The sequence below is a fragment of the Geotrypetes seraphini genome, chromosome 5, assembly GCF_902459505.1.
Source record: "Geotrypetes seraphini chromosome 5, aGeoSer1.1, whole genome shotgun sequence".
Classification (NCBI taxonomy): Eukaryota; Metazoa; Chordata; class Amphibia; order Gymnophiona; family Dermophiidae; genus Geotrypetes; species Geotrypetes seraphini.
The window spans coordinates 265,352,979-265,378,856 of NC_047088.1; the positions used below are offsets into that span (position 1 = coordinate 265,352,979).

Consider the following 25,878-nt stretch of genomic DNA (forward strand, 5'->3'; position numbering starts at 1 on the left):
CCAAAATTAGATCCATTTCACATTCCGTAGTTCATTTCCAGAGATGTGATAGCTCCTGGCTAATAATTTGTCCAAATCTCTTTTGAAAGCTGCTTTCATTTTGTTTTAATGCCAACTAAACTAGCAAACCAAAGTCTGTTGATAGAGCAGAAAGAATCATCCAAAATTCGGCAATCCAATTGATTTTTGGGTTAAAAAAATGGGAACACGTAACTCCCTACTACAAAAAACTTCACTGGCTGCCCCTTGAAGCAAGAGTGCTGTTCAAATTTGCCTGTCTCTGTTTCAAATCCATTCTTGGTTCCCCATTTTAACTTAGATTGTTCATCCAGACCCACACGCAGAGTCCATCTGTTTAACCATCCAACACTAAAGGCCTGAACAGAACACTTGCTTTCCAAGCAGGTCAGCTGAACAATTGGCTGAGTAATATTATCACGCACTCCTCATCCTACCTAAGTTTCAGAAAATTAGTAAAAACAAACTTGTTTAACCGATTTGTAACCTAAGACCTCTTAAGCCTTATCTCTCCAACTCTAACCAAATTGTTTCCCAAGATCTCTTATGCCTTACCTCTGTATCCTGCTCACCTGTACTTTACATTGTACCCATATTCGCTGATTGTCCAGCTCTTCTTTGTTGTAAACCACCTCGAACTACTACGGCTTTGGCGGTATATAAGAATAAAATTATTATTATTATTACTCTACCAATCTGGATGAAGACTACTAATAAAGGAAATTTTCCTTATTTGGCCGATTGACCCTGTTCAGTAAATTCCAGAATGTACCAAGAAGGGTCAATCACCACCATTTTCCAAGATGGCAGTGCCAGAGGCAGAGCCAAGTAGGCATTATCCTGGGGAATGGAGTCTGGAGGACATGGGGGAAAGGCGGTAGACACCAGAAATATTTTTTAAATCAGGGAGGGGGTATTGGGTCAGTGAGGAGGGAGTAAAGTCAGTAAAGAAGGGAGATGGTGGGCATGCACAGGAGCATAAGAATAGGGACAAAAAGGGGAATGCTTCATCTGCATGGGGGTACTATATGGACACAGAGGGGTAATGCTAGACATGGGAGGGTATATGGATACAGAGAGAAGATGGCTAGACAAGGGGGATAATAAGAAAGCAGAAGGAAGATGCTGGACAGGGGGGCATAGAGAGACATATAGAGGTGCGATACTGTACACAGGGGGAGGAGATCATAGAATGGCGAGATGATGAAGGCAGGGAGATGAGCATAGGGGAAATACTAGAAAGGGACATATAGGAGACATAGAGAAGGAAAATGCTGAACAGGGGCAACAATACATACATAGGGCTAGAAGATGGATGGTGAAAATAAAGAATGAAGAAATGCAAAATGGTCAGGAGACCCTGGCAAGTGAGTTAAGAGAAAACAAAAGAAAACGGAGACCAACATGATTTGAAGAATATAATGACAAGATTAGAATATATCAGATTTGAAATATGTTTCCTGCTAGAGCTGGTGTTAGACATAACTTGGGACCGCAAAGCCCAGGCCGTGATTCTTTAGCTTCCAGCTGGCTTAGGGCTCTCTCTGACCAGGGGGCAGAAATACTATTCTTGTCATGTGTGACTGCAGTGATTTTTCTGTGTGGCATTCTGTAGTAATTTGGATTATTCAGTTTTCTCGATAGTGGAGGGGATATTTGTGAAGGGGAGGGGAGACAGGTGTTTCATTGATCCTTGCTCATTTGTGTTTATAAAATGACAATTGTACAGAAAGCACAGTTACTTACCATAACAGATGTTATCCGGATAATCAGGCAGATATTCTCACATGTGGGTGACATCATTCACAGAGCCCGGTACGGACAGTTTAAAAAGTGTACTATCACTTTAAGTTTTGAGAAGTTTTGCAACTGCCTGTACCACGCATGCACAAGTGCTTTCTTGCCCGATGCCCGCTCGTACACCTCAGTTCCATAAGCAAGCTAAGCAGCCAACCAGGAGAGGAGGGTGGGATGTGAGAATATCTGCCTGCTGTCCCTGGATAACACCTATTACGGTAAGTAACTGTGCTTTATTCCAGGATAAGCAGACAGCATATTCTCACTGATGGGTGACCTCCAAGCTAACCAGAATGGGATGGTGGGCGTGCTGGTCTTCAGGAAAATAAATTTTGTAATACAGATTAGCCAAAGTGCCCATCCCATCTGGAGAACGACTCCAGACAATAGTGAGAAGTGAAAGTATGAATTAAGGACCAGGTGGCAGCTTTACAGATTTCCTCAATGGAAGTCGATCTAAAGAAAGCAACAGAAGTTGCCATAGCTCTGATTTTGTGGGCTGTGACACGACTCTCTAGTGCCAGTCCAGTCTGAGCATAACAGAACGAGATACAGGCAGCCAGTCAGTTGGAAATCGTTCTCTTGGAAACAGGATGCCCCAACTTTTCTTAGGATCAAATGAGACGAAGAGTTGGGGAGAAGTACGATGAGGCTTTGTCCTGTCAATGTAATAGGCCAAAGCATGTTTACAGTCCTGAGTGTGCAAAGCGGTTTCTCCAGCATAAGAATAAAGTTTAGGTAAAAACACTGGCACAACAAATCAACTGATTGAGATGAAACTCCGTGACAACTTTCGGTAGAAACTTGGGATGCGTGCTTAGAACCACTTTATCATGGTGAAAAACTGTGAAGGGTGGATCTGCCACCAACGCTTGTAACTTACTGACCCTCCTGGCAAAGGTGAGAGCATTAAGGAAGACAACTTTCCAGGTGAGAAACTTGAGATGAGTGGTGGCCATTGGTTCAAATGGTGGCTTCAACAACCTGGAAAGAACCACATTCAGGTCCCAGATTACAGGAGGAGGTTTGAGAGGTGGTTTCACATTGAAAAGTCCTTTCATGAATCTGGAGACCAGTGGATGAGCAGTGAGAGGCTTTCCTTCAACTGGTACATGAAAAGCTGTAATAGCGCTGAGATGGACTCTGACAGATGTAGATTTGATCCCAGAGTCAGAGAGATGAAGTAAATAATCCAACAAGAAATCTATTGATAAGGAATTTGGATCATGATGATGAAGAATCGATCCACTTTTACTCATTCTACTCCATTCAGGATTTGAAGACTTCAATCATATCTCCCCCTCAGCCATCTTTTTTCCAAGCTGAAGGGCCCTAACCTTTTTTGTCTTTCCTCATACGAGAGGCATTCCATCGGCTTTTTTTTAACCTTTTCTAGTGCTACTATATATTTCTTGAGATAAGGAGACCAGAATTAAACGTAATACTCCAGGTGAGGTCATACCATGGAGCCATGGAACCATCACTTTTTTAATAATTCCTAATTAGTCTTCTTAACCAGAAAAGTTGTGGATTTCTGCAACTCCCGGATTGCGGGTTGGGATTGAACAACTAGTGTATGGAATCCAGGAGGGTACGTAACAGAATGATTTTTTCTGTTGTAATTGTCTTGCTGAAGTTTGACTTATTCTTGCTATATAGCACCTAGTGTGAATTCCTTCAAAAAGGCAGTTAAAAAAAAATCCTAAAAAAAATCTGTAATTCGCCACAATTTATTTTGTATCCAGAATATACACTGTACTTTAAAATTCTCAGTTGTTCAGGGGCAGATTTGGAAATAAAAGCACATCACTTGTTTGCATATAACAAATTATTTTGAACATCTCCAGAGACTCATGTACTGTGTGCTGAAAGCTTCTAAGGTCAGGTTAAAAAGGAGGAATGGGGAAGAGAGCCGCCCTATCGGTTAAACAAGTTTGTTAGAGAACTAGTTAAAACAAACTTGTATAACCGATTTGTAACCTAAGAACTCTTAAAGCCTTACCACTTTAGTCTGCTTACATATACTCAACGACCTTACATTGTGACTATTTTGCTGATTGTCCAGCTCTTCTTATTGTGAACCGCCATGCAAAACTTACACCCTTAATGGCGAGATCCTAGCAAGGACTGTAGCAGAACGGGACTTAGGGGTGATCATCAGTGAAGACATGAAGACTGCCAATCAAGTGGAGCAGGCTTCATCTAAGGCTAGACAAATCATAGGGTGTATACGTAGGGGTTTCGTCAATCATAAGCCTGAAGTCATTATGCCATTGTATAGATCCATGGTGAGACCCCATCTGGAATACTGTGTACAATTCTGGAGGCCTCATTACCGCAAAGATGTGCTGAGACTGGAGTCAGTCCAGCGAATGGCCACCCGGATGGTCTCAGGACTCAAGGACCTCCCGTACGAGGAACGGCTGGATAAGTTGCGGCTATACTCACTCAAGGAATGCAGAGAGAGGGGAGACATGATCGAGACGTTCAAATATCTCACAGGCCGTATCAAGGTGGAAGAAGATATCTTCTTTTTCAAAGGTCCCACGGCTACAAGAGGGCATCCGTGGAAAATCAGGGGAGGGAAGCTGCACGGTGACACCAGAAAGTACTTTTTCACTGAGAGAGTGGTAGATCGCTGGAATGGTCTTCCACTTCAGGTGATTGAGGCCAGCAGCGTGCCCGATTTTAAGACAAAATGGGATCATCACGTGGGTTCTCTTCACAGAGAAAGGTAGGGGAGGGTCATTAAGGTGGGCAGACTAGATGGGCCGTGGCCCTTATCTGCCGTCTATTTATTTCTATGTTTCTATGAACTACTATGCCTTTGGCGGTATATAAGAATAAAATTATTATTATTATTATTACAGCTTCTTAATATAAATGCAGGAAAACTGTAACCCATATACAAGCACTCCTAGTTCTGTTATTTTTGTATAAGGTCATATGCCATAAGATAAAGAACTGTAAATAAGAATTTCCAGGATATCCTGTCAAAACATTGGGCTGCTTCTAAACAGATCATGAGGCCTGACTTAGAGAGATGAACAACATTATCAATCTTCGAGTGTTATTCAGTAGAGGATGTTTCTTTGAAAGACCCAAATTAGTCTCTGAACCGAAGCATCTTCGCTATAACTTTGACAACCACACTTACTACAGATATAAAAGTGTTTATGAGGTGCAGCTTGCTGGATCATTGCCTTTATATATCAATGCCAATATTGCATCCGTTAGTGAAGCTGAAGCTGTACATAGAAATACTTTGTTGTCAAATCTATTCAATACTGCTACAAATAGGTCTTGAAAGAACGTGCAGAAATCAAAGTGATATCCATTATCATGGCTTGTGCTTTTTTGAATGGATAATCAGTGCCTTATGTATCCTCCAGCTCTACAGAGAGACATTTTGTCTCCAAAGTTCTTTTTCCTATGGCTGCAGAGTACTGTTACTGCTGAATGCTATCAGTGAGTATTACAAGTTTGCCACCTGCAATACACTACAGAAAAGAAGAAAACCACAGCTAAAGGGCAGACGTTGCATCAACTCATGCAGAAACTTAACCACCACAAATATACAAATATATACACAGAGTGAAGCAACAACAGAGTGACACAGAGGAAGACAAACACAGGCAGAGTGTGGCAGGACCTGACTCACCTTCCCTGGTCCCTTCATGTGGTGACAACCTCCTTCTTCTACACTAATCTATTTCTAATTTCTCCTTTAATGGAGGGGAATTCTGGCTCATTAAACTGGTGATTCATTGTTAAGTGTTTTGAGTGATTTGTTCGGACATTAGTCTGCCATCCCATGTGCATCACAGAGCAACTGTTCAGAATATAAAAAACTCTCCATGTTTCTTATTCTATACCTTTCCTTCTGAGGTGGCCAAGTTCCATCACTGTATTAGCCTTAAACCTTCAATTGTTATATTCTAGGAAAATGTCTGATATCAGCAGGGTATGTACTAGAGCAGGGGTGCCCACACTTTTTGGGCTTGCGAGCTACTTTTAAAATGACCAAGTCAAAATGATCTACCAACAATAAAATTTAAAAAAACACAAAGCACATTGTACACATAGAAAATGTTAATTATCATTCCTATTCCAGGGTTTTTCAAAGAGGTCAAGCAGATGACTCTATGCACTATCACCTCAGTAACAACCATACAAAAATAGACAAATATACCCCCCTCCCTTTTTACTAAACCACGATAGCAGTTTTAGCGCAGGGAGCTGCGCTGAATGCCCAGCGCTGCTCTCGACGCTCAAAGGCTCCCTGTGCTAAAAACTTCTATTGTGGTTTAGTAAAAGGGGACCTTAGTGTAAAATATAGACAGCAGATATAAATTCAGACACATTTTGATCACTAAATTTAAAATAAAATAATTTTTCCTACCTTGTCTGGTGATTTCATGAGTCTCTGGTTGCACTTTCTTCTTCTGACTGTGCATCCAATCTTTCTTCCCTTCTTTTAGCCTGTATGCTTCCTCTCCTCCAGACCTCATTCCCTCCCCCAACTTTTCCTTCTTCTCTCCCTTCCCTTTCTTTCTCTCTGCCTCCCTTTCTTTTTTTTCTGTTTCTCTTCTTTCCTTCTGTCTCCCTGCCTGCCCTTTTTCTTTCTTTCTCCCTGCCCTCCCCCAAGCCACTGCCAACGGGGACCAAACTGCCATCGGGACCAGGACCCAAACTGCCACCAATAACAGGCCCGAAAGCCGATGCCGCCCCAAGCTGTCCCTACTTCGGCCAACCAGCATCGCAATCGACCTATTGGGGGAAATGCTGCCGGGTCCTGCCTTCGCGGAAACAGAAAGTAGGCAGGACCCGGCAGCAAGTAGAGGAAATGCTTCACTAACCTGTCTCCCGCCTTAGCCCGTAGCGAACGCTTGCTTCAGGGCTCTCAACATGTGCGTGCCAGCCTCCCCCCCTTCCCCCCCCCGGACATAACTTCCGGTTTCGGAGGGAAGAGAAGAGAAGCCGGCACGCACACGTTAGAGCCCGGAGCATAAGTTCGCTACGGGCTGAAATCTTCAATCCGGGTTTTTTTCAAATGTTCAGCAGCCACGGCAGCAGATGACAGCTGGGCGGACCGCCCAGCTAAAAGGCCCTAGGGAGAACACAGAGGAAGGCTGATCGGCCCGGTAGATCAGGACGGCAACACGAGTCTAGCGATCGACTCACGTTGCCTTCCTGAGCTACTGGTCGATCGCGATCGACGTGTCGGGCACCCCTGTACTAGAGCAATTTATTCAGAGAGGCATTGGGTGATATGTGGAATTCCTGATTCTCAGTCTTCAGATCCACCCACAAAAATGAAGAAATCATCCTCCACTCTGCTCTCCTGCCAATCTCTCTTCTCAGCGGATACGAACATAAGAATAGCCTTACTGGGTCAGAATAATGGGCCATCTAGCTCAGTAGCCCGTCTTCATTTTGGCCAATCCAGGTCAGAAGTACCTGGCAAAAACACAAACAGTAGCAACATTCCATGCCACTGATCCAGAAGTGGCTTCCCCATGGCAGTCTCAATAACAGACTATGGGCTTTTCCTCCAGGAATTTGTCCAAACCTTTCTTAAAACCAGCTATGTTAACTGCTCTTACCCACAACTTCTATCAACATGTTCCAGAGCTTAACTATTCTCTGAGTGAAAAAATATTTCCTCCTATTGGTTTTAAAAGTATTTCCCTGTAATTTCAAGTGTCTCCTAGTCTTTGTAATTTTTGATGGGAGTAAAAAATCAATCCACTTGTACCCATTCTACACCACTCGGAATTTTGTAGACTTTGATCATATCTCCACTTAGCTGTTTCTTTTTTCCAAGCTGAAGAGCCCTAACCTCATTAGAGAGGAGTTCCATGCCCTTTATCATCTTGGTTGCTCTTCTTTGAACCTTTTTCTAGTTCCGCTATATCTTTTTTGAGATAAGACAACCAGAACTGAACACAATACTCAAGGTGAGGTTGCACCATGGAGCGATACAGAGGCATTATAACATTCTTAGTCTTGTTAAACATCCCTTTTTTAATAATTCCTAACGTCTTGTTTGCTTTTTGGGTCACCTCCGCACATTGGATGGAAGGTTTAAACATATTGTCTACAATGACACCCAGATCTTTTTTTCTTGGGCGCCAAAGGCTAACTGAAAAAAAAAAAAGTAAAAGCTTTAGAATTCAAGACAAGACAAATATGACTTGGAAATCTGTTCCAAAACATGGGTGCTAAGTAAAAAGAAGCTTTGCATCAAGAGGATTCCCAACTGATTCTATTGGCTACCAGCAGTACCACCAATCTGTTGAGGGAGTATAAGGGATAGTTAACAAATTCAGATAACCAGGTTCTAAAGTATGGCTTGTGAATTAACATCAAAATTTTAAATTGGTAACCAAAGATACTGTAGAAAAAGTGGAATAACTTGATCAAATTTACTTTTATGCCCTAGCGATCTGATAGCTGTATTTTGCAAGGTTTGGAGATGTCTGATGTTAAAAGTTGAGATTCCAGCATAAACAATTGCGACAGTGATTATAGCGTGATCGAATTTGAGCCGATACCGGGCGTAACGTCACAAAAGAAATCTTCATAGCGTGATCGAATTTGAGCCGATACCGGGCGTAACGTCACAAAAGAAATCTTCATAGCGTGATCGAATTTGAGCCGATACCGGGAGTAACGTCACAAAAGACATCTACTGTAGGGGCATTTAATTTTCGAAGGGTGGCTATGATAAAATGAAGAAAATGGTTAAAAAGAAGCTAAAAGGATCAGTTGCAAAGGTTAGGACTGTAAACCAGGCGTGGATATTATTTAAAAATATTGTCATGGAAGCCTAGACCAGATGTATTCCACGTACCAGCAAAGGTGGAAAGAAGAGGAAACGAGAGCCAGCATGGAAAAGGTGAAGTGAACGAGGCTATTACAGCCCAAAAAACATCCTTTAAACCAGGGGTATCCAACCTTTTGGCCCAAAAAAATGTTTCTGGGGCCGCGCAAACACTGCAGCAAGACAGAGGGAGCCAGCAAGACGGTAAACACCCGGGGGCAGCAGAGGAAAACACTGCATCGCCCTCGACCAGGGCTGCACGTCTAAAGGATCCAAATTAAGAAAATAAGAATAAACACAAGCACTGGCAAGTTAGATACAAAGCACTGATAAAGACAGCTAAGAAAGAATATGAAGAGAAACTTGCAAAGAGGCAAAAACTTTTTTTAGGCACATCAGAAGCAGAAAACCTGAGAAGGAATCTGTGGGACTGTTGGATGACCAAGAAGCGAAAGGGGTGCTCAGGGAGGATAAGGCCATAGCAGAAAGACTGAATGAATTCTTTGCTTCGGTTTTTACAGAAGAAGATGTAACAGATCTACCTGAATTGGAAATGGTTTTCAAGGGTGATGATGGGGAGGAACTGAACATAGGAATATAAGAATCACCGCTGCTGGGTCACACCAGCGGTCCATCGTGCCCAGCAGTCCGCTCACACGGCGGCCCCCAGGTCAAAGACCAGTGCTCTAAATGAGTCCAGCCTCATCTGCATACGTTCCAGTTTAGCAGGTGAATCTGGAAGATGTACTGAGCCAAATCGACAAGTTAAAAAGTGATAAATTGCCAGGACCGGATGGTATACATCCCAGGGTACTAAAAGAACTCAAATATGAAATTGCTGACCTGCTGTTAGTGATCTGTAACCTGTCGCTAAAATCGTCTGTAGTACCTGAAGATTGGAGGGTGGCCAATGTTACAACAATTTTTAAAAGGGGCTCCAGAGGAGATCCGGGAAATTACAGACCGATAAGCCTCACTTCGGTGCCGGGCAAAATGGTAGAAACAATTATAAAAAATAAAAATTGTTTAACATGTAGACAAACATGATTTAATGAGACAGAGTCACCATGGGTTCAGCCGAGGGAGATCTTGCCTCACAAATTTGCTCGACTTCTCTGAAGGTGTAAATAATAATAATAATAATAATAACTTTATTTTTGTATACCGCACCAGAATAGTTCAGAGTGGTTTACATGACAAGAGACTGTACATCTACAGCGAAATTTACAAATAAGTCAATCAATCAATATAACTTAGCAAGTTGGGAGCAGGCAAGGAGATAGAGAGGTTATAAACAAGTCAATCGACGTGGCTTAGGAAGTTGAGTGCAGGTAGGTAGGAGGTGCAGGTAGGGAGGAGGCAGGTAGGTGGGAGGTGCAGGAAGGTGGGAGGTACAAGGCATAGTTAAAAGTAGAGTTACAAGGAGGGCGGGAGTCAGATATTTGTCAAAGAGATAAGTTTTGATTGACTTCCTGAAAGTTTGGTAGGAGGGAGAATTAGAGATGAGAGTGGATAGACATTTGTTCCATTTGCATGCCTTGAACGCCAGGGATCTGTCAAGGAATCTCTTGTAGATGCAGCACTTTAAGGACGGGAAGGCAAACAAGTGGGCATTATGTGTGCGGGTGGGGCCCGGACAGAAAAGTGATCTGATAGGTAGATTGGAGACGAGCCTGTTAGGGTTTTGAAGCAGAGGCAAGCAAATTTGAAGATAAGCCTCGCCTCCATAGGCAGCCAGTAGAAGGGGCTTATAGGGTCAGATTTTTTGAGATTATAGATGAGTCGAACGGCTGCATTCTGAACGAGTCTTAAGCGTTTAATGGTTTTTTTAAATGAACCTAGGTAGATGATATTACAGTAGTCTAGGATGCTCAGGATTATTTATTTATTTATTCGATTTTCTATACCGTCCTCCCATTGGAGCTCAGAACGGTTCTACATGCATTTATTCAGGTACTCAAGCAGTTTTCCCTCTCTGTCCCGGCAGGCTCACAATCTATCTAACGTACCTGGGGCAATGGGGGGATTAAGTGACTTGCCCAGGGTCACAAAGAGCAGCGTGGGTTTGAACCCACAACCTCAGGGTGCTGAGGCTGTAGCTTTAACCACTGCGCCACACTCTCCCCTAGTGATTGGACCAGTAATCCGAAGGAGAAGAAGTCAAAGTAGTGTTTGATGGTGCGGAGTTTCCAGAGGGTACCAAAACATTTTTTAATCTGAGCATTGGTGTGGACTTCGAAAGTAAGGCAGCGGTCCAGGATGACATGTGGATAAAGATGAGCCAGTTGATATAGTATATCTAGATTTTCAGAAAGCTTTTGATAACGTTTTCTGAGTGTCTTTTGCCAGGTACTTCTGACTTGGATTGGCCTCCATGAAGATGGGATATTGGGCTAGAACTCAGGGGTAAACTCAATCACATTAAGGGGCCAAAATCTAAAACACAGACAACGTCCAATCTCCTCCCCAGACCCTGCACCTTAATTGTAACACCATTTTTCCCATTCATTTTTCATATATGCACACAATATAATCTTATTAACAACACATAATGGTTAACCACAAAATTAAACTACACAAAGCACACTGTATGCTTCTCAACATTCATTCCTACCTATGCAAATACGTGACCAAAAACTAAAAGTACTAATATATACAAACGAAACCCTAAGATTCAAGACTCTGCATGCAGTACAACCCCAGAGAAAAAGAAATAAATGTATTTCTTGCAAATATAGACAATTCAATCACTAACTCTAGATACAGTATCAAACTTCGGTTTGCAAGTAACGTGATTTGCGAGTGTTTTGCAAGACGAGCAAGACACTCAGAAAACTTTTGTCTGTCAAACTAAGCATCACCTCAATAAAAGAGCACTTACAGCTTCAAGCAGCGCCACTTCAGGGGATGCTTCTTCCATCCATTGGACAGCCTTCTATGCCGGGTACCTTCTGCACCATGCTGGAGAGCCTCTGAGCCCACACAGCCGAGCGCTGTCCCATCTGCATGTTGCATATAATCACACATGTCAATCATCGATGTTGTGCGTGTTTATACATGGCGCTCATGTGGGATGGTGCTCGGCTGCGTAGGCTCAGGGGTTCTCCAGCGTGGTGCGGAGGGCTGGCTTGCGGACGGGGGAGGCATCTCCTTGAGGCGGCGCTGCCTGCAGCTATACAAGGATCCCGATGGGTGCATGCAGCTGGCCACCTACAAACTGCAGCACCCGGCAGGTACACAACCCTGGGCCACCCCTCACCACTTCCTCCCAGTTCCTTGGCACCTTTTGAGTTGTGGAACAAATTGTCAGCATTGCCATTATGGCCTATGGGGAAAGTTGCTTTGATATACGAGTACTTTGGATTACGAGCATGCTTCTGGAACGAATTATGCTCATAAACCAAGGTACCACTATATATATATAAAATCGAATGCTTGAGTACCTGATTGTAAAAACTGCTTAGATAACTTTGATAGGCGGTATATAAAAATCTAAATAAACTTGAAACTTGAAAACATCTATGTATGTATATGTATGTATATATGTATGTTCCAGCATAACTCTGAACTGCATGGAAAGATTTCAACCAAACTTGGTATACATATCACTACTATCTGGGAAAAAATACCAAGGGAGTGGGAAGGGGGGGTCACACACACAGATACATCCGATTTTATATAGAGAGATGGAGCTGTTTTGACCAACTGTGTGAAGCTTGGAGAATGACATAGACATTTAACAGTATATGTTCCAGCATAACTCTGAAATGCATGGAGAGATTTCAACCAAATTGGGTATACATATCACTTACTATCTGGGAAAAAATACTTGGGGTGGGAAGGGGGTGACATGTGTTTTATATAGAATGGAGCTACTTTGACCAATTGTGTGAAACTTGGGGAATGTCATACAGTCAGTTAACAGTATATAAGGAAGTGCAGCTGTGGTGGCGTAATCACTGAATAAAAGTCTATCGATACCGGAAGATTGGGATAAATAAATATCTGGGCCGGGTGATCAACTAGTTGAAAATAAAATCTTTGTTGTCTGGTGATTTTGGGTTTCAGACCATTCCAGTCTCTGGCTGCGCTCTTAACTGTGTATCCAGGGCCATCTTATCCATTTGCTGTTTTTCACTCCTTCACTTTCTACCATAAATCCATCTTTAGCATTAACTTTTAACATTCAACTTTCTTCCATTTTTCTACTTTCTTCTCAAAATCTATCTACTTTTCCATGTCTTCCCTTCCCATCTATCCATGTGTACCATCTCCTCCCTCTTTCTTCTCCCCTATTCCCATCTATCTATAAGAAGCATTTCTTCTTATCCTTCCCTGCCACATCCATTGCTGTGCACCATCTTCTCCATCTGTCTCCTCTTCCCCTCCATCCTTGTGCACCATCTCATCCCTCTCCCATGGTCAGACAACTCTGTCTTCCCCCTCATATGGTCTGGCATCTTTCGCATCTCCTTCCCATAGCCTGGAATCTCTCTCCTCTCCTATGGGCTGGAATCTCTCTCTCCTTCCGAGATCTAACATCTCTCTCCTTCTCTCCTCTCGGCAGTCTGACATCTCTCTCTTCCCCATGCATCTCTCTATCTTACTCCTCTCCCACCACTTTGTCCAATAATTCTCTCTCCCTCCCTCTGCCCAACAATTCTCCTCTTTCTTCAACTCCTAATGTGCACCATCTCTCTTTCTCTCTCTCAGACACCCAATTCTCCCTTTCTATTCCCTCCCTCACCTCAGCATCTCTTTCCCTTACTCTCTCCCTCCTTCCATTCTATGGTTCTCTTCTTCCCTTCATTCTATGTCCCAAGTTCATGCCCCCTCCCTCCCTTAGAACATAAGAATTGCCATCTCCGGATCAGAGCCTGGGTCCATCAAGTCTGGTGATCCGCACATGCGGAGGCCTCCATCAGGTGTACCCTGGCCTAGTTTTAGTCCCCATATCACGGTATGCTTCTCAAGGGAGATGTGCATCTAATTTACCCTTATCCGTATCACTCTATGCCACTCTTAAGGAGATGTGCATCTAGTTTACCCTTAAATCCTAGAATGGTGGATTCTGCAATTACTTCATCTGGGAGAGCATTCCAGGTGTCCACCACTCGCTGCGTGAAACAGAACTTCCCGATATTCGTCCTGGACCTGTCCCCCCTCAGCTTCAATTTATGTCCTCTAGTCCGTGTCACATCGGACATTGTAAATAACTGCTTCCCCTGCTCTATTTTGTCGAATCCTTTCAGTATTTTGAAAGTCTCGATCAGGTCTCCTTGCAGTCTCCTCTTCTCAAGGGAGAACAACCCCAGTCTCCTAAGTTGTTCCTCGTAGTCCAGGTTCTCCATACCTTTCACTAGCTTCGTTGCTCGTTTCTGCACCCTCTGTATCATTTGTCCGAAGTTTGTGCTCCCTCTTTCTTGAGTCCAAACATGCCCCTCTCCCTCCCTCCATTCTGTGCCACAACTAGGTGCCTCCCTCTGGCGGGTCTCTTTCGTTTTCATTGGTGCCCCCGGGTGTATTATCTTCTGGCCAGTTCCCTCGTCCTCACTGCCGCAGTGTGTACAAAGCCACGGGTTGCGGCTCCTAATTGTGTCCTGCGCCTGAACGGAACAATGTCAGAGGGAATGCTTCCGGATGAGGCGCGAGGAGCCGCTGCCCGCAGCTTTGTACACACTGCAGAAACGAGGAGAAGGGAGCCAGCCAAAAGATAAAACACTCGGGAGCGGCAATGAAAACGCCACATTGTACCGCGGGCCTGATCCGGCCCACAGGCCTTGTGTTTAACACCTGTAGGCTAGATGGATCACTAGTAAAGCTATTCTTATGTTCTCTCTCACTCCCCTGGTGTACAGTACCTTTGCAGAGTTAAAAAGTCTTCCATGGTGTAGTGCCAGCATCAGCCTTACTTACAGGCTGCCTCCAGCCTGCATTGCACCTTTCCCTCAGACACATCCCGCCCTTTCTGATGCAACTTCCCATTTTCACAAGGGGTGGAAAGGGTAAGAGGGAAAGGCACAGTGCAGGCCACAGAAAACGTCCTTACCTTGCAACAGGGGTTGCACGGGGGAGTGAAAGAGCCACAGGCAGGACTGGAACTGGAGGAAGAGATGCTGGACCATGTAGGGAGGGGAAGACAGGAGGGAGAAACTTTGCAGAACTGGATTTCTGGTGTCCAGATTTTTGGATTTCTATTGTATTTCCTTGGACCTTTCCCATATGTATACTCTGACCATTATTTTCTAATACCAAGTCCAAATTGGAGGTCTGGCAGGTGTACCGTCTTTCTGTTTTGAGACTAAGCTTATTCAATATGTTTATTGCTCCACGTTAGCTATATGTTTCCCAAATAATGTCTCTCTGTTTGAAGTTAAGAATGAGAAGTTGTTGAATGCTTTATTACAGCGCTTTCTGTGGCAGGGGAAGCACCTTCAACTCTTGATCAAAACTACTGCATTGCCAGAGAGAAAGAGGGCTTGGAACTTCTCAATATGTTACCTCACAATCTGCTGACATATTAGCACATAAGCACATAAGCACATAAGCATGGCCTCTGCCGAGTCAGACCATAGGTCCATCATGCCCAGCAGTCCGCTCCCGCGGCGGCCCCCCAGGTCAATGACCTGTAGTGATCTATTACTCAAGAGCATTTTGTCTTGTATAGTAACCCTCTAATTGTACCCCTGGATTCCCTTACCCCTCAGGAATTCGTCCAATCCCTTTTTGAAACCCAAAACCGTACTCTGCTCAACCACCCCCTCTGGAAGCGCATTCCAGGTGTCCACCACCCTCTGGGTAAAGAAGAACTTCCTAGCATTTGTTCTAAACCTATCTCCCTTCAATTTTTTTGAGTGTCCTCTAGTTCTTGTTGCCCCCGCCAGTCTGAAGAATCTGTCTCTCTCTACCTTCACTATACCCTTCATGATCTTATAAGTTTCTATCATATCCCCTCTAAGTCTCCTCTTTTCCAGGGAAAAGAGCCCCAACTTCTCCAGCCTCTCAGCATACGAGAGGTTTTCCATGCCCTTTATCATTTTTGTCGCTCTTCTCTGGACCCTCTCGAGTATCGCCATATCTTTCTTTAGGTACGGCGACCAGTACTGGACGCAGTACTCCAGATGCGGTCGCACCATTGCCCTGTACAGCGGGAGGATAACTTCCTTGGTTCTGGTAGTGATACCTTTTTTGATAATGCCCAACATTCTGTTCGCCTTTTCAAAACTCAGACTATTTCACTTGCAAGTCACTGGAGCAGACCATGTCAGCTACTACCTCCATGAAGCTACTTCCTGCCTTCCTACCATATATAAACCTTTCCTCACATGCCACTTGAAATGGCTTGTAAATTTTATCATATTGATCCTGAAACAACTCCTTTGTTGCTTCTGTGACACAACAGAGCATTTCCACCAGGGAGAGAGTGTAGTGCAGTGGTTAAAAACCACGGCCTCAGCACCCTGAGGTTGTGGGTTCAAACCCATGCTGCTCCTTGTAACCCTGGGCAAGTCATGTAATCCCCCCATTGCCCCAGGTACATTAGATAAATTGTTAGCCTACTGGGACAGACAGGGAAAAATGCTTGAGCCTGAATAAATTCATGTAACCCATTCTGAGCTCCCTTGGGAGAATGTTATAGAAAATGGAATGAATAAATGAATTGTCTCATTGTATATCTGTCATGTTTACACAATACTGGCAAGATCAAGCTGCCATCACCTCAATAGCACAGAAGGGGTTAAAAAGATGTTTCACTTACCTTACACAGAAACTTCTCCAGAAAGCATTTCTCATCAAACACTTCCGTCTCTAGGCGGCCTATGATGAAAGGAAGTAGGAAATTTTAAGAGAAAAGAGGACAAGACACCATACTGTATGATGGCAGAATTACCAGAGCCAGAAACTTTATTGATTTCTTTAGTCTCTAATATTCAAAATTTATTGTCTCAGAATCGCTGGGCAATATTATTATAGTTTGATCTTTCAACAGCCTTTGAAGCAGTTCATCACGACACCTTGATATGATATTGGGTCAGATCAAGAAGTATTAAGTTGGTTTAAAAGTTTTTTGAGATCTTGTCAGGTATATGCTGAGGGTAAATTTTCTTCTATACGGAGATCAATTTGCGATGTACCACAGGGATCCCCCTCTTCTTTTTAATATTTACCCGACTACTTTAAGGAAACTTAAGCTAACAAGCTTAGAAACAATTTATACCTATGTAGATTATATTTTCATTTTCTTGAAGGTAGACCCAACATTAACGAACTTAATATCCGACGTTAATTCATGTATTTCTAGACTTCAAGGTTGGGCTACCAACATTCAGATGAAACTCAATACTACAAAGACTAAGGGCTCCTTTTACTAAGGTACGCTAGATGTTTTAGCGCACACTAAACGCTAACGCGCCCGTTATATTCTATAGTTGTCTGGAGACCATTTGATGACTGAATTTTCCTCCAAGGTATTAGGCTCTACCTTTCACTTTCTTTACAACTTCAGATTAACAAACTTAGTTAGAAAATGTTTTTTCAATCTTCATATGTTTTCTATCAGCATCACTTTGCTACATTAGTGCAGGCGATTATATTAGCTCATTTGGACTATTGCAACTCTTTATACATCTGTTTGAGCAAGGGTAATTTAAAAAGGTTGCAATTAGTCCAAAATACAGCAGACAAAATGATTTTTGGAAAAAAGAAGTTTGAACACATCTCCCCTTTGTTGAAAGTACTTCATTGGTTGCCAATTCATCTTAGAATTAAATTTAAATGTGCTAGTATAATTTTTAAAATTATACATGGTATCTTTACATCGTTAGTAACTATCTCATTCAATTCCTTATGACCTACAAAAAAGATTTCCTCACGAGATTAGATCTCTTATCTCTCTTCATCTATTTAGGAAATCCCTGAAAACCTATATTTTCTAAGCTCTAGATGAATACAAAAATTGATTTTACTTAGTATTGTGGTGGGCCAATTAATTTTGACTTCTTTTCTGCTCTATTGTTTTCCCCTTTACACCAATAATGTAAACTGAGTCAAGCCCCAGTACTTGGGGATGATTCGGTGTATAAAGCTAAGGATTGGATTGGATTATTTTGTTGAGACCCTTATTTTAACAATTAAACATTACCATTTTTAGTTATTATACTAACAAGGGCCTAGATTCACTAAGCAAACCGATCGTGTACCAATCGGTTTGCGACCCCTTTACGACCCCGACCTGATTCACTAACCTTCTGGCTGCACCCAATCCGATCCACGCATGCAAATTAGGGAAATGGCAGCGATTCACCAACATTTTTCAGGCACACCAACTGGGCTGGCCGATCCAAAACCAAGCAACTGGTGAGGACCAGTCGCTCACTCCTTTCCTGCTTTCTATGGCGCTGAAATACCAGCCCTGTAGCCCTGAAACTCCCTGCTTGCAGCCATGGATACGAGAAACTCCACTGTGAGGGAAAAATGAAGCCCCGACTTTCCTGCTCTCTGCCGCCCTTCCCCCCACAGTGCAGCCCCGCTTTAAAACCACGGGCTCACACTGCGGGAAATGGCAGCAGAGAGCAGAATAGTGGGGGCGCGTTTCCTAGTTCCGTAGTCTGGCAGTTCCCCCCTCCCCCTCTGCTTCTAGGCTGCAGCGAGGTTCTCCCTACGGCTCGCAGCCCGGCACCCCTGGATCTTTGGGAATTCAGCTTCTTTTTTTATTTTTTTGGCCTGCCTGCTCTTCCCTTCCTGCGCATGTGCTGGGATCAATGTAAAGCGATCCGGGCAGGCTGATGGAGGCATCCCTCCAATCGCCTCCATCTGCATATTCTACTTTGAAGAATTTGCCAACCTGCCCGGATCAGGTCCGGATCGGGCAGGTTGATGAATCTAGCCCAATGTCTCTAGGCCTTATCACTCCAGGTTATCAGATTGTCAATCGCAGGTACTCCCAGGTTAACAGTCTTATCAGGTTTTATTTACTCCAGGTTATCAAATTAACAATTTATCAGGTTTTTTTCACTGTGCTGTCTGAATCCCACTATACAGCTACAGCTTACTGTAGTGTCTTGTTCTCAGGTTTTTGGGCTGAAAACAAGAACTCCTCTGAGTTGCCAAGCACTGTTAAGAGGCTCCTATTCAGCCAACCCTTACTTCTGCAATCTTAGTGTTACCAGCCAGTCTCCATTTGTTGAGCAACTTCCTTTAATAATATGAAATAAAGAATAAACTCACAACTGATGACTTCAAGGCAGTTCAACTTTCACAGAATCCTCTCACTCTACCAGCTTTCCTATTACATTACATTACATTACATTAAGGACTTCTATTCCGCCTATACCTTGCAGTTCAAGGCGGATTACAAAAGAGCTAACTGGACATTTCCAGTGAAGTTACAACAGTATTGGTTGGGGTTTTTTTTTTGGTTACAAGGGAGGAGAGGTAGCTGGATTAATTCCAGGTACGTTAGATAGATTGTGAGCCCACCGGGACAGATAGGGAAAATGCTTGAGTACCTGATTGTAAAAACCGCTTAGATAACCTTGATAGGCGGTATATAAAATCCTAATAAAAACTTGAAAAAAAAAACCTTGAAGAATTTGCAAATTGGATATTAAATTGACTGTACGTTACTGTGTGATATAACAAATAGATTACAGTTAGAGTACAAATAAGATTATGTTACATTTCAGGGATCTGAATACTTGGTTGGTGTTTTGGGGAGGAAGAGATTATTTAAGTGGAGGTTTTGGGGGAGAATTTATCTAGGAGGAGGGGGAAGGGTTGGGTTAAGATATCTGGATAAATTTTTTGAAAAGTAGAGTTTTGATTTCTTTTCAAAAAGTTTTGAAGTCGCCCGTTGCCGTCAACGGGTTGGAGATGGAGTGGTTAAGTTTTGCTGCTTGCATCGCCAGAAGGTTATCAAACATCTTTTAGCGCCGAGTGCCCTTGAGTGGAGGGAAGGCAAAAGGGTTCGGAGTTCTTCTTTGTCTTGAGGTGAGGATCTATTCAAGCTAAGAGTGTGTCCACACCTTGTGGAAATAACACTGTTCTCCAGACTTAGATAGAGAACCCAAGCTGTGTTAGATTGTTAAAAATAAAGGGTGAAAAAGCCTGGTGGGCGAATAATGCTACACTCAGGTTCTCATATAGCCATACTGTCTCAAATATGACAATAGTTCTCTCTCACTGGAGAAGGGTGGGGCTTAAGCTCTGTGAATGCAGCCTAGCTCTCTGGGAGAAGCAAGGCCCTCTGGGGAATTAAGTCCACAGAGCATACCTTACTCATACATCTTAACATAAAACACTTAAAACATGTTCTTATACAAGAAACTGAGCAAATGCCCACACAAAGTGGGGGCAGAACAATTTGTATAGTACTGTACATTCAACATGCAACAGATGGACCCAGTTCAGAAGAGCTTACAATCTAATTTGGACAGATAGACAGGACATAAAGGGGGTGTTGGGGAATTTCTTGCAAAAAGGAAGACTTGGGGACATTATGGGAAAATATTTCTTCATGTGAAGGTAATAGAGATCAAAACAGTAACAGAATTCAAGAAAACCTGGAATAGGCACAGAGGGTCCTTAGTCATGAAGTAATGAACGCCACAGTTTGGCTGGGGTCTTTGATATTGCACCAGGGAAGTACAGACAGTTGGGTTTGTTGCTCTCTATTTTTTTTTTCTAGAACCAGACAGCAGAGAACCACAGGCTCCTCAGCTCTGGCACATCTGAATCATAACCAGGAAAAACTAAACAAACCAGGAAAAAAACTAAACAGCTATATATTAAGCTACTACTAAAAAAAAGCATTAGCTAAATCTAAGTTAATAGCAGATATAAGGATAATTGACTGTAGAGGATGAATTCAAGCCTCTAACCTACTGCCCTTGGAGACTATATGATATGTATGCAGGAAGGCTTTTTCAAGAATCCATCTCCAGAATGAATATCAGTGAAAATGCTCATTTCTCCCACACTATGCCCTTATATAAAGTATTTAATTAGCATTCATTAACAATGGTCTATAGACCCATGGTATCAGCACAGAAAGCACATATGGGGGAAGCGCTAGGATAGCGAGCCTTACCTCTGCTCAGCATGGCTCCACTCTCCCTGTAGTCCTGAATTTCCAAGTCCTTCTGCAACAAGAGTGCCATCAGTTGCTGTGACTGATGTTCCAAGGCAAGATTCATTCTCATCAGAGGCTGCAGAAGATGGCGGGAAACCTGAAAATTACCCAAGACCTCAATTTAATATGTGTCAATGTAGAAAGAAAGGACTGAAAAACCTACAAATCATTCAGAGTGATTGGATTATTCATGTTAGACCCAGGAACTGGACTTCCAACTTCTCTATCACTATAGGTGTGTGTGCATCAAAACATCTCATGAGAACACTTATTCTCTCTCTCTCTTTCTCTCTGTCTACACCCGTCCTCATCTACTGCTATGGTCAGTCCCTGCAAAAAGACCACACTTGCTGGAGGAATTTAAGATTAAAAGAACATGAAAGTTGCTCAACTGGATCAACCAAGGGTCTATCTAGGCCAATATCCTGTTTGCAAACATATACCTGGCAAAGTCCCAAAAGTGGCAAGATTCCATGACACCTACCCCTAGAGTTAAGCAGTGGTTTTCTTCAGGTTGAACTTAATGCTTTATGAATTTTCCCTCCAAAAATTTGTCTAAACAAAGCTACATTAAACACTTATACCATTTGTCCTGGCAAAGAGTTTCAGAGAGTGAAAAAACATTTTCTTCTATTTGTTTTAAATATGTTACTATGTAAGTTCATTGAATGTCTCCTAGTCCTTGTACTTTTTGAAAGAGTAAACAATCAATTTGTGTTTACCTGTTCCACCTTATTCAGAAATTATAAATCTCTATTCTATCTCCCCTCAGTCATCCAGGATTCCAAACTTTAAGAAACTCTGGACATACAGCAAACAAAATGTCTCGGTAGTCGTCCAGGAAAACAGTTTTGATTATCGGCACTTGGAGATCCCAGCAATTAGGACATCCAATTAGGCATTTTTTGGGATGTTTTAGTTTTTTGATTATGCCCCATTTATGAAATATCAAAGAATTCATGGTTCTGTAGAATCTATACTTGCCCTTGGATTGGTAGAATGGAATGTTGCCACTATTTCAGGTTCTGCCAGGTACTTGTGATCTGGATTGGCCACTGATGGAAACTGGATGCTGGGCTAGATGGACCATTGGTCTGATCCAGTATGCCTATTCTTATGTTCTTAATGGTGCCTGGATACATGACCCCCAGATGAGGATTGTCACTGAAATTTGCAGAACAGGCATATTGTGATGGGATATAAAATAGAGGGAAACTACCTGTGAAATTGCCAAGAAGGCTCATAATGCCTGGTTCCCACTTAGCTGGAAGCTCAGACCCCTTCCCCCCCCCTCCCCCAAAAAACCACACCTGCACTTAGCAGGAAGAGCGGGAAGCCATTAAAGCAGGGGTCTTCAAAGTCCCTCCTTGAGGGCCGCAATCCAGTCGGGTTTTCAAGAGAGCTATGTGCATGCACTGCTTCCAATGCATATTCATTGGGGAAATCCTGAAAACCCGACTGGATTGCGGCCCTCAAGGAGGGACTTTGAAGACCCCTGCATTAAAGCATACATTTTCAGCAATGTGCTTTTCAGTCTACATAAACCAATGAGATCCTCAAACACAAAGTTCCTGCAAAGTCTAGCTCTAAAGGCCTGATTATTTAGCAAATATAAAGCACACATATTCCTTACAGAGATACATAGGCTAGCAACATTTAACACACACACATAGTTTTCTGGGGCACAAATAAAGGCTGGCTGAAAATACACTTAGAAAGACTTAGTCATTCTAGCTGTATAACCACCAATTTCACCCACAGAGATTTAAACCATAAGAATAGCCTTACTGGGTCAGACCATGGTCCATCAAGCCAAGTAGCCCGTCCTCACGGTGGCCAATCCAGGTCACTAGTATCTGGCCAAAACCTAAGGAGTAGCCATATTCCATGCTACTGATACAGGGCAAGCAGTGGCTTCCCCCATGTTTTTCCCAATAACAGACTATGGACTTTTCCTCCAGGAACTTGTCCAAACCTTTCTTAAAAACAGCTACACTATCAGCCTTTGAAAACTTAGGTAGGCCTAAGCACATGACTCAGAGAGCTCAGCAGAATCTTCTCTCTTTCTATAACTGGCTTAGGAAGCACCCAGGGGAACAAAGCGCTCCATTCTGGGTCCAAAGGCAGATACCACTGAGATCTGATCCCATCCTGCTCTCCAAAGTAAAGAGAATAGCAGAAAATCTCTGTTGTCTATTCCACTGATAGCTGGGTGACAGCACCCTCTGGTGTGGACTGAGAAACCAGTATTCCACTACAGCTTATAAAAATGTAAATCATTTCATACTAAGAGTCATTCTGTGTACTTGGGTAGTAATGACCTGGCAAACATACGTGTGAAGGGTGGCACTTCCTAACAAGTGTAACCTCACCATATATCCCCTTGAACTTTCACATTTGGGCTTTCTTGACCATCTACTTCTGTCTCAAAGGTGAGAAAACTTTGGGGCTCTTCTAGTTTCCAACTGTTTTCTTATCAGGCTGTTCAGATGTGGAACAGTCTTCCATTAGAAATAAGAAGCCTAGATGTGTATATTATTTTTCATAAAGTTTTAAAGACCTACTTTTTTGATAAATGTTATTTTTTTATATTTTAACTATATGTGTTCCCCTTAATGTAGGGTTTTTCTTGTTGTAATCTGCTTTGAATCTGAATTGAAAAATAGCAGAATATAAAAGATTGATTAGATTAGTTGACTGGAGTTCATCCACGTTTGTATGACTATTCACATTACTGTAAGCCACAGAGACAGTTAATAACAAAACAAACATAAAATTTTATTTATATCCCGCAAAACCTTGCAGTTTGATGTGGGTAACAAACAATAAAGAAAACTGTATTTCTACAGAAAATTATGAAAGAAAAAGAAAAATTCCATAAACAACATTAAGCATTCAGGGCTAGATAGCTTGATTTTATCTTTAGCTACCCTTCCTTTTGTTTTGTTCCCTATATGTTTTCTTTCTATTTGATTATTGGAGTTCTTGCCCTTTTCCCTTTTGGTACACACCCAACTGATGGAATATCTCATCCAGTTCTCTCTTTTGCACAAAACTCAATCTGGTTTTAGGCCTCTCTTTAGCAATGAGACAGTAATTGCGACTATCCTAGATAATTTACGCTACTTGTTTAGTAAGGGCCTCAATGCCCTGATCATGCAATTTGACATGAGCTCTGCCTTTGACTTGGTGGACCATGGGAAACTGTTACAAAACCTAGATTCAATTGGAATCAGTGGAGAGGTATTAAACTGGTTTTGAGGTTTCCTTATATCCCGCATCTACCAAGTCCTTTTCAACTACGATCTCTGATACATGGAGCAATTCATCTGGCGTGCCACAGGGGTCACCATTATCCCCTCTGCTCTTCAATGTTTACATGTCCTCATTGGGTGTGCAATTGTCCCAGCTGGGGATAAAACTATTCAGCTATGCTGACGACTTCACGATAATTATCCCATTTACTACTTCATAGAAACATAGAACATGATGGCAGAAAAGGGCTACAGCCCATCAAGTCTGCCCACTCTGCTTACCCACTCCCTGTCTATGCCCTAATGACCCAATTTCCTTATCTTGACCCTTGTAGGGATCCCACATGGGTATCCCATTTATTCTTAAAGTCTGGCATGCTGTCTGCCTCGATCACATGCACTGGAAGCTTGTTCCAATGATCAACCACTCTCTCTGTGAAGAAATACTTTCTGGTGTCGCCATGAAATTTTCCGCCCCTGAGTTTGAGCGGGTGCCCTCTTGTGGCCAAGGGTCCCTTGAGAAAGAAAATATCATCTTCCACTTCGACACGTCCCCTGAGGTACTTAAATGTTTCGATCATGTCTCCCCTCTCCCTACGTTCCTCAAGAGTGTAGAGCTGCAATTTGTTCAGTCTCTCTTCGTACGAGAGACCCTTGAGCCCCGAGATCATCCTGGTGGCCGTCCGCTGAACCGATTCAATTCTGCGCACATCTTTACTGTAATGTGGCCTCCAGAATTGCACACAGTACTCCAGATGAGGTCTCACCATGGCCCTGTACAACGGCATTATGACTTCAGGCTTTCGGCTGACGAAACTTCTATTGATACAACCCAATATCTGCTTTGCCTTAGATGAAGCCTTCTCCACTTGATTGGCAGTTTTCATGTCTGCACTGATGATTACTCCTAAATCTCGTTCTGCTGAAGTCCTAGTTAAAGTTTCTCCGTTCAAGAAGTACGTCCTGCATGGATTTCCGCTTCCGAGGTGCATGACCTTACATTTCTTAGCATTGAAGCCTAGCTGCCAGGTTGAGGACCAACTTTCCAATGTTCAAGAAAGGATTGGACAATTTCCTGCTGGAAAAAGGGATAGAGGGGTATAGATAGAGGGCTACTGCACAGGTCCTGGACCTGTTGGACCGCCACGTGAGCGGACTGCTGGGCACGATGGACCTTGGGTCTGACCCAGTGGAGGCATTGCTTATGTTCTTATGTTCACCCCCAAAGCGACAGAAGTTTTAAATCGGATGGAGCAATGGATGAATGAATTCAAACTGAAGCTAAACTCAAGAGAAAACAAAATTTTTTATAGCATCGCCACACCCACTTGACACTAAAGCATCAATGTTTCAAGTTTCAAGTTTAATCACATTTGATGAATCGCTTATTACAATATCTAAGCGATGTACAATTTAAAAACCATCAGATGTTGGTATTACATAAAATTTAAATAAGTCAGACATTAGACAGACAATTTTTGACAGACATGAATGAGTAGGGAGAAAGGGGAAAGTTACAATTTTGTTGTTTGTTAGAATTTACATAGAAGGGAGAAAACAGTAAGAAATAAAGGGGTAAGATAAAATTTTGTTAATTATTGTAAAATGTTAGAATTTTGAGTAAATCGTATCGTGAATCAAATTTGAGTATATCGTATCATATATCAAATGCGTCTTGAAATAGATATGTTTTTAAAATTTTCTTAAGAGACGAGATCTTTTTCGCTTTTAATAAAATTTGGAAGGGAGTTCCACAATGTAGGGGCCATAACGGAGAAAATATCATTCCGTCTGGTGCCGATAATTTTCAGTGAGGGGATTGAAAGTAAATTCGATGAGGATGATCTTAGAGT

At 42.6% G+C, this 25,878-nt stretch overlaps 1 protein-coding gene across 3 annotated transcripts in view; it reads right to left on the reverse strand.

The window, feature by feature from the left end:
• The window catches only part of NHEJ1 (non-homologous end joining factor 1), a 270,794-nt gene that overhangs the window by 225,188 nt on the left and 19,728 nt on the right, over positions 1-25,878 (reverse strand). For all 3 annotated transcript variants that reach the window (XM_033947136.1, XM_033947133.1, XM_033947135.1), the window contains 2 exons: positions 20,730-20,868; positions 16,401-16,459 (listed from right to left, as the gene is read on the reverse strand). In XM_033947136.1, coding sequence (XP_033803027.1) covers positions 16,401-16,459; positions 20,730-20,868 — 198 coding nt within the window. The remainder of the gene's footprint in view (positions 1-16,400; positions 16,460-20,729; positions 20,869-25,878) is intronic.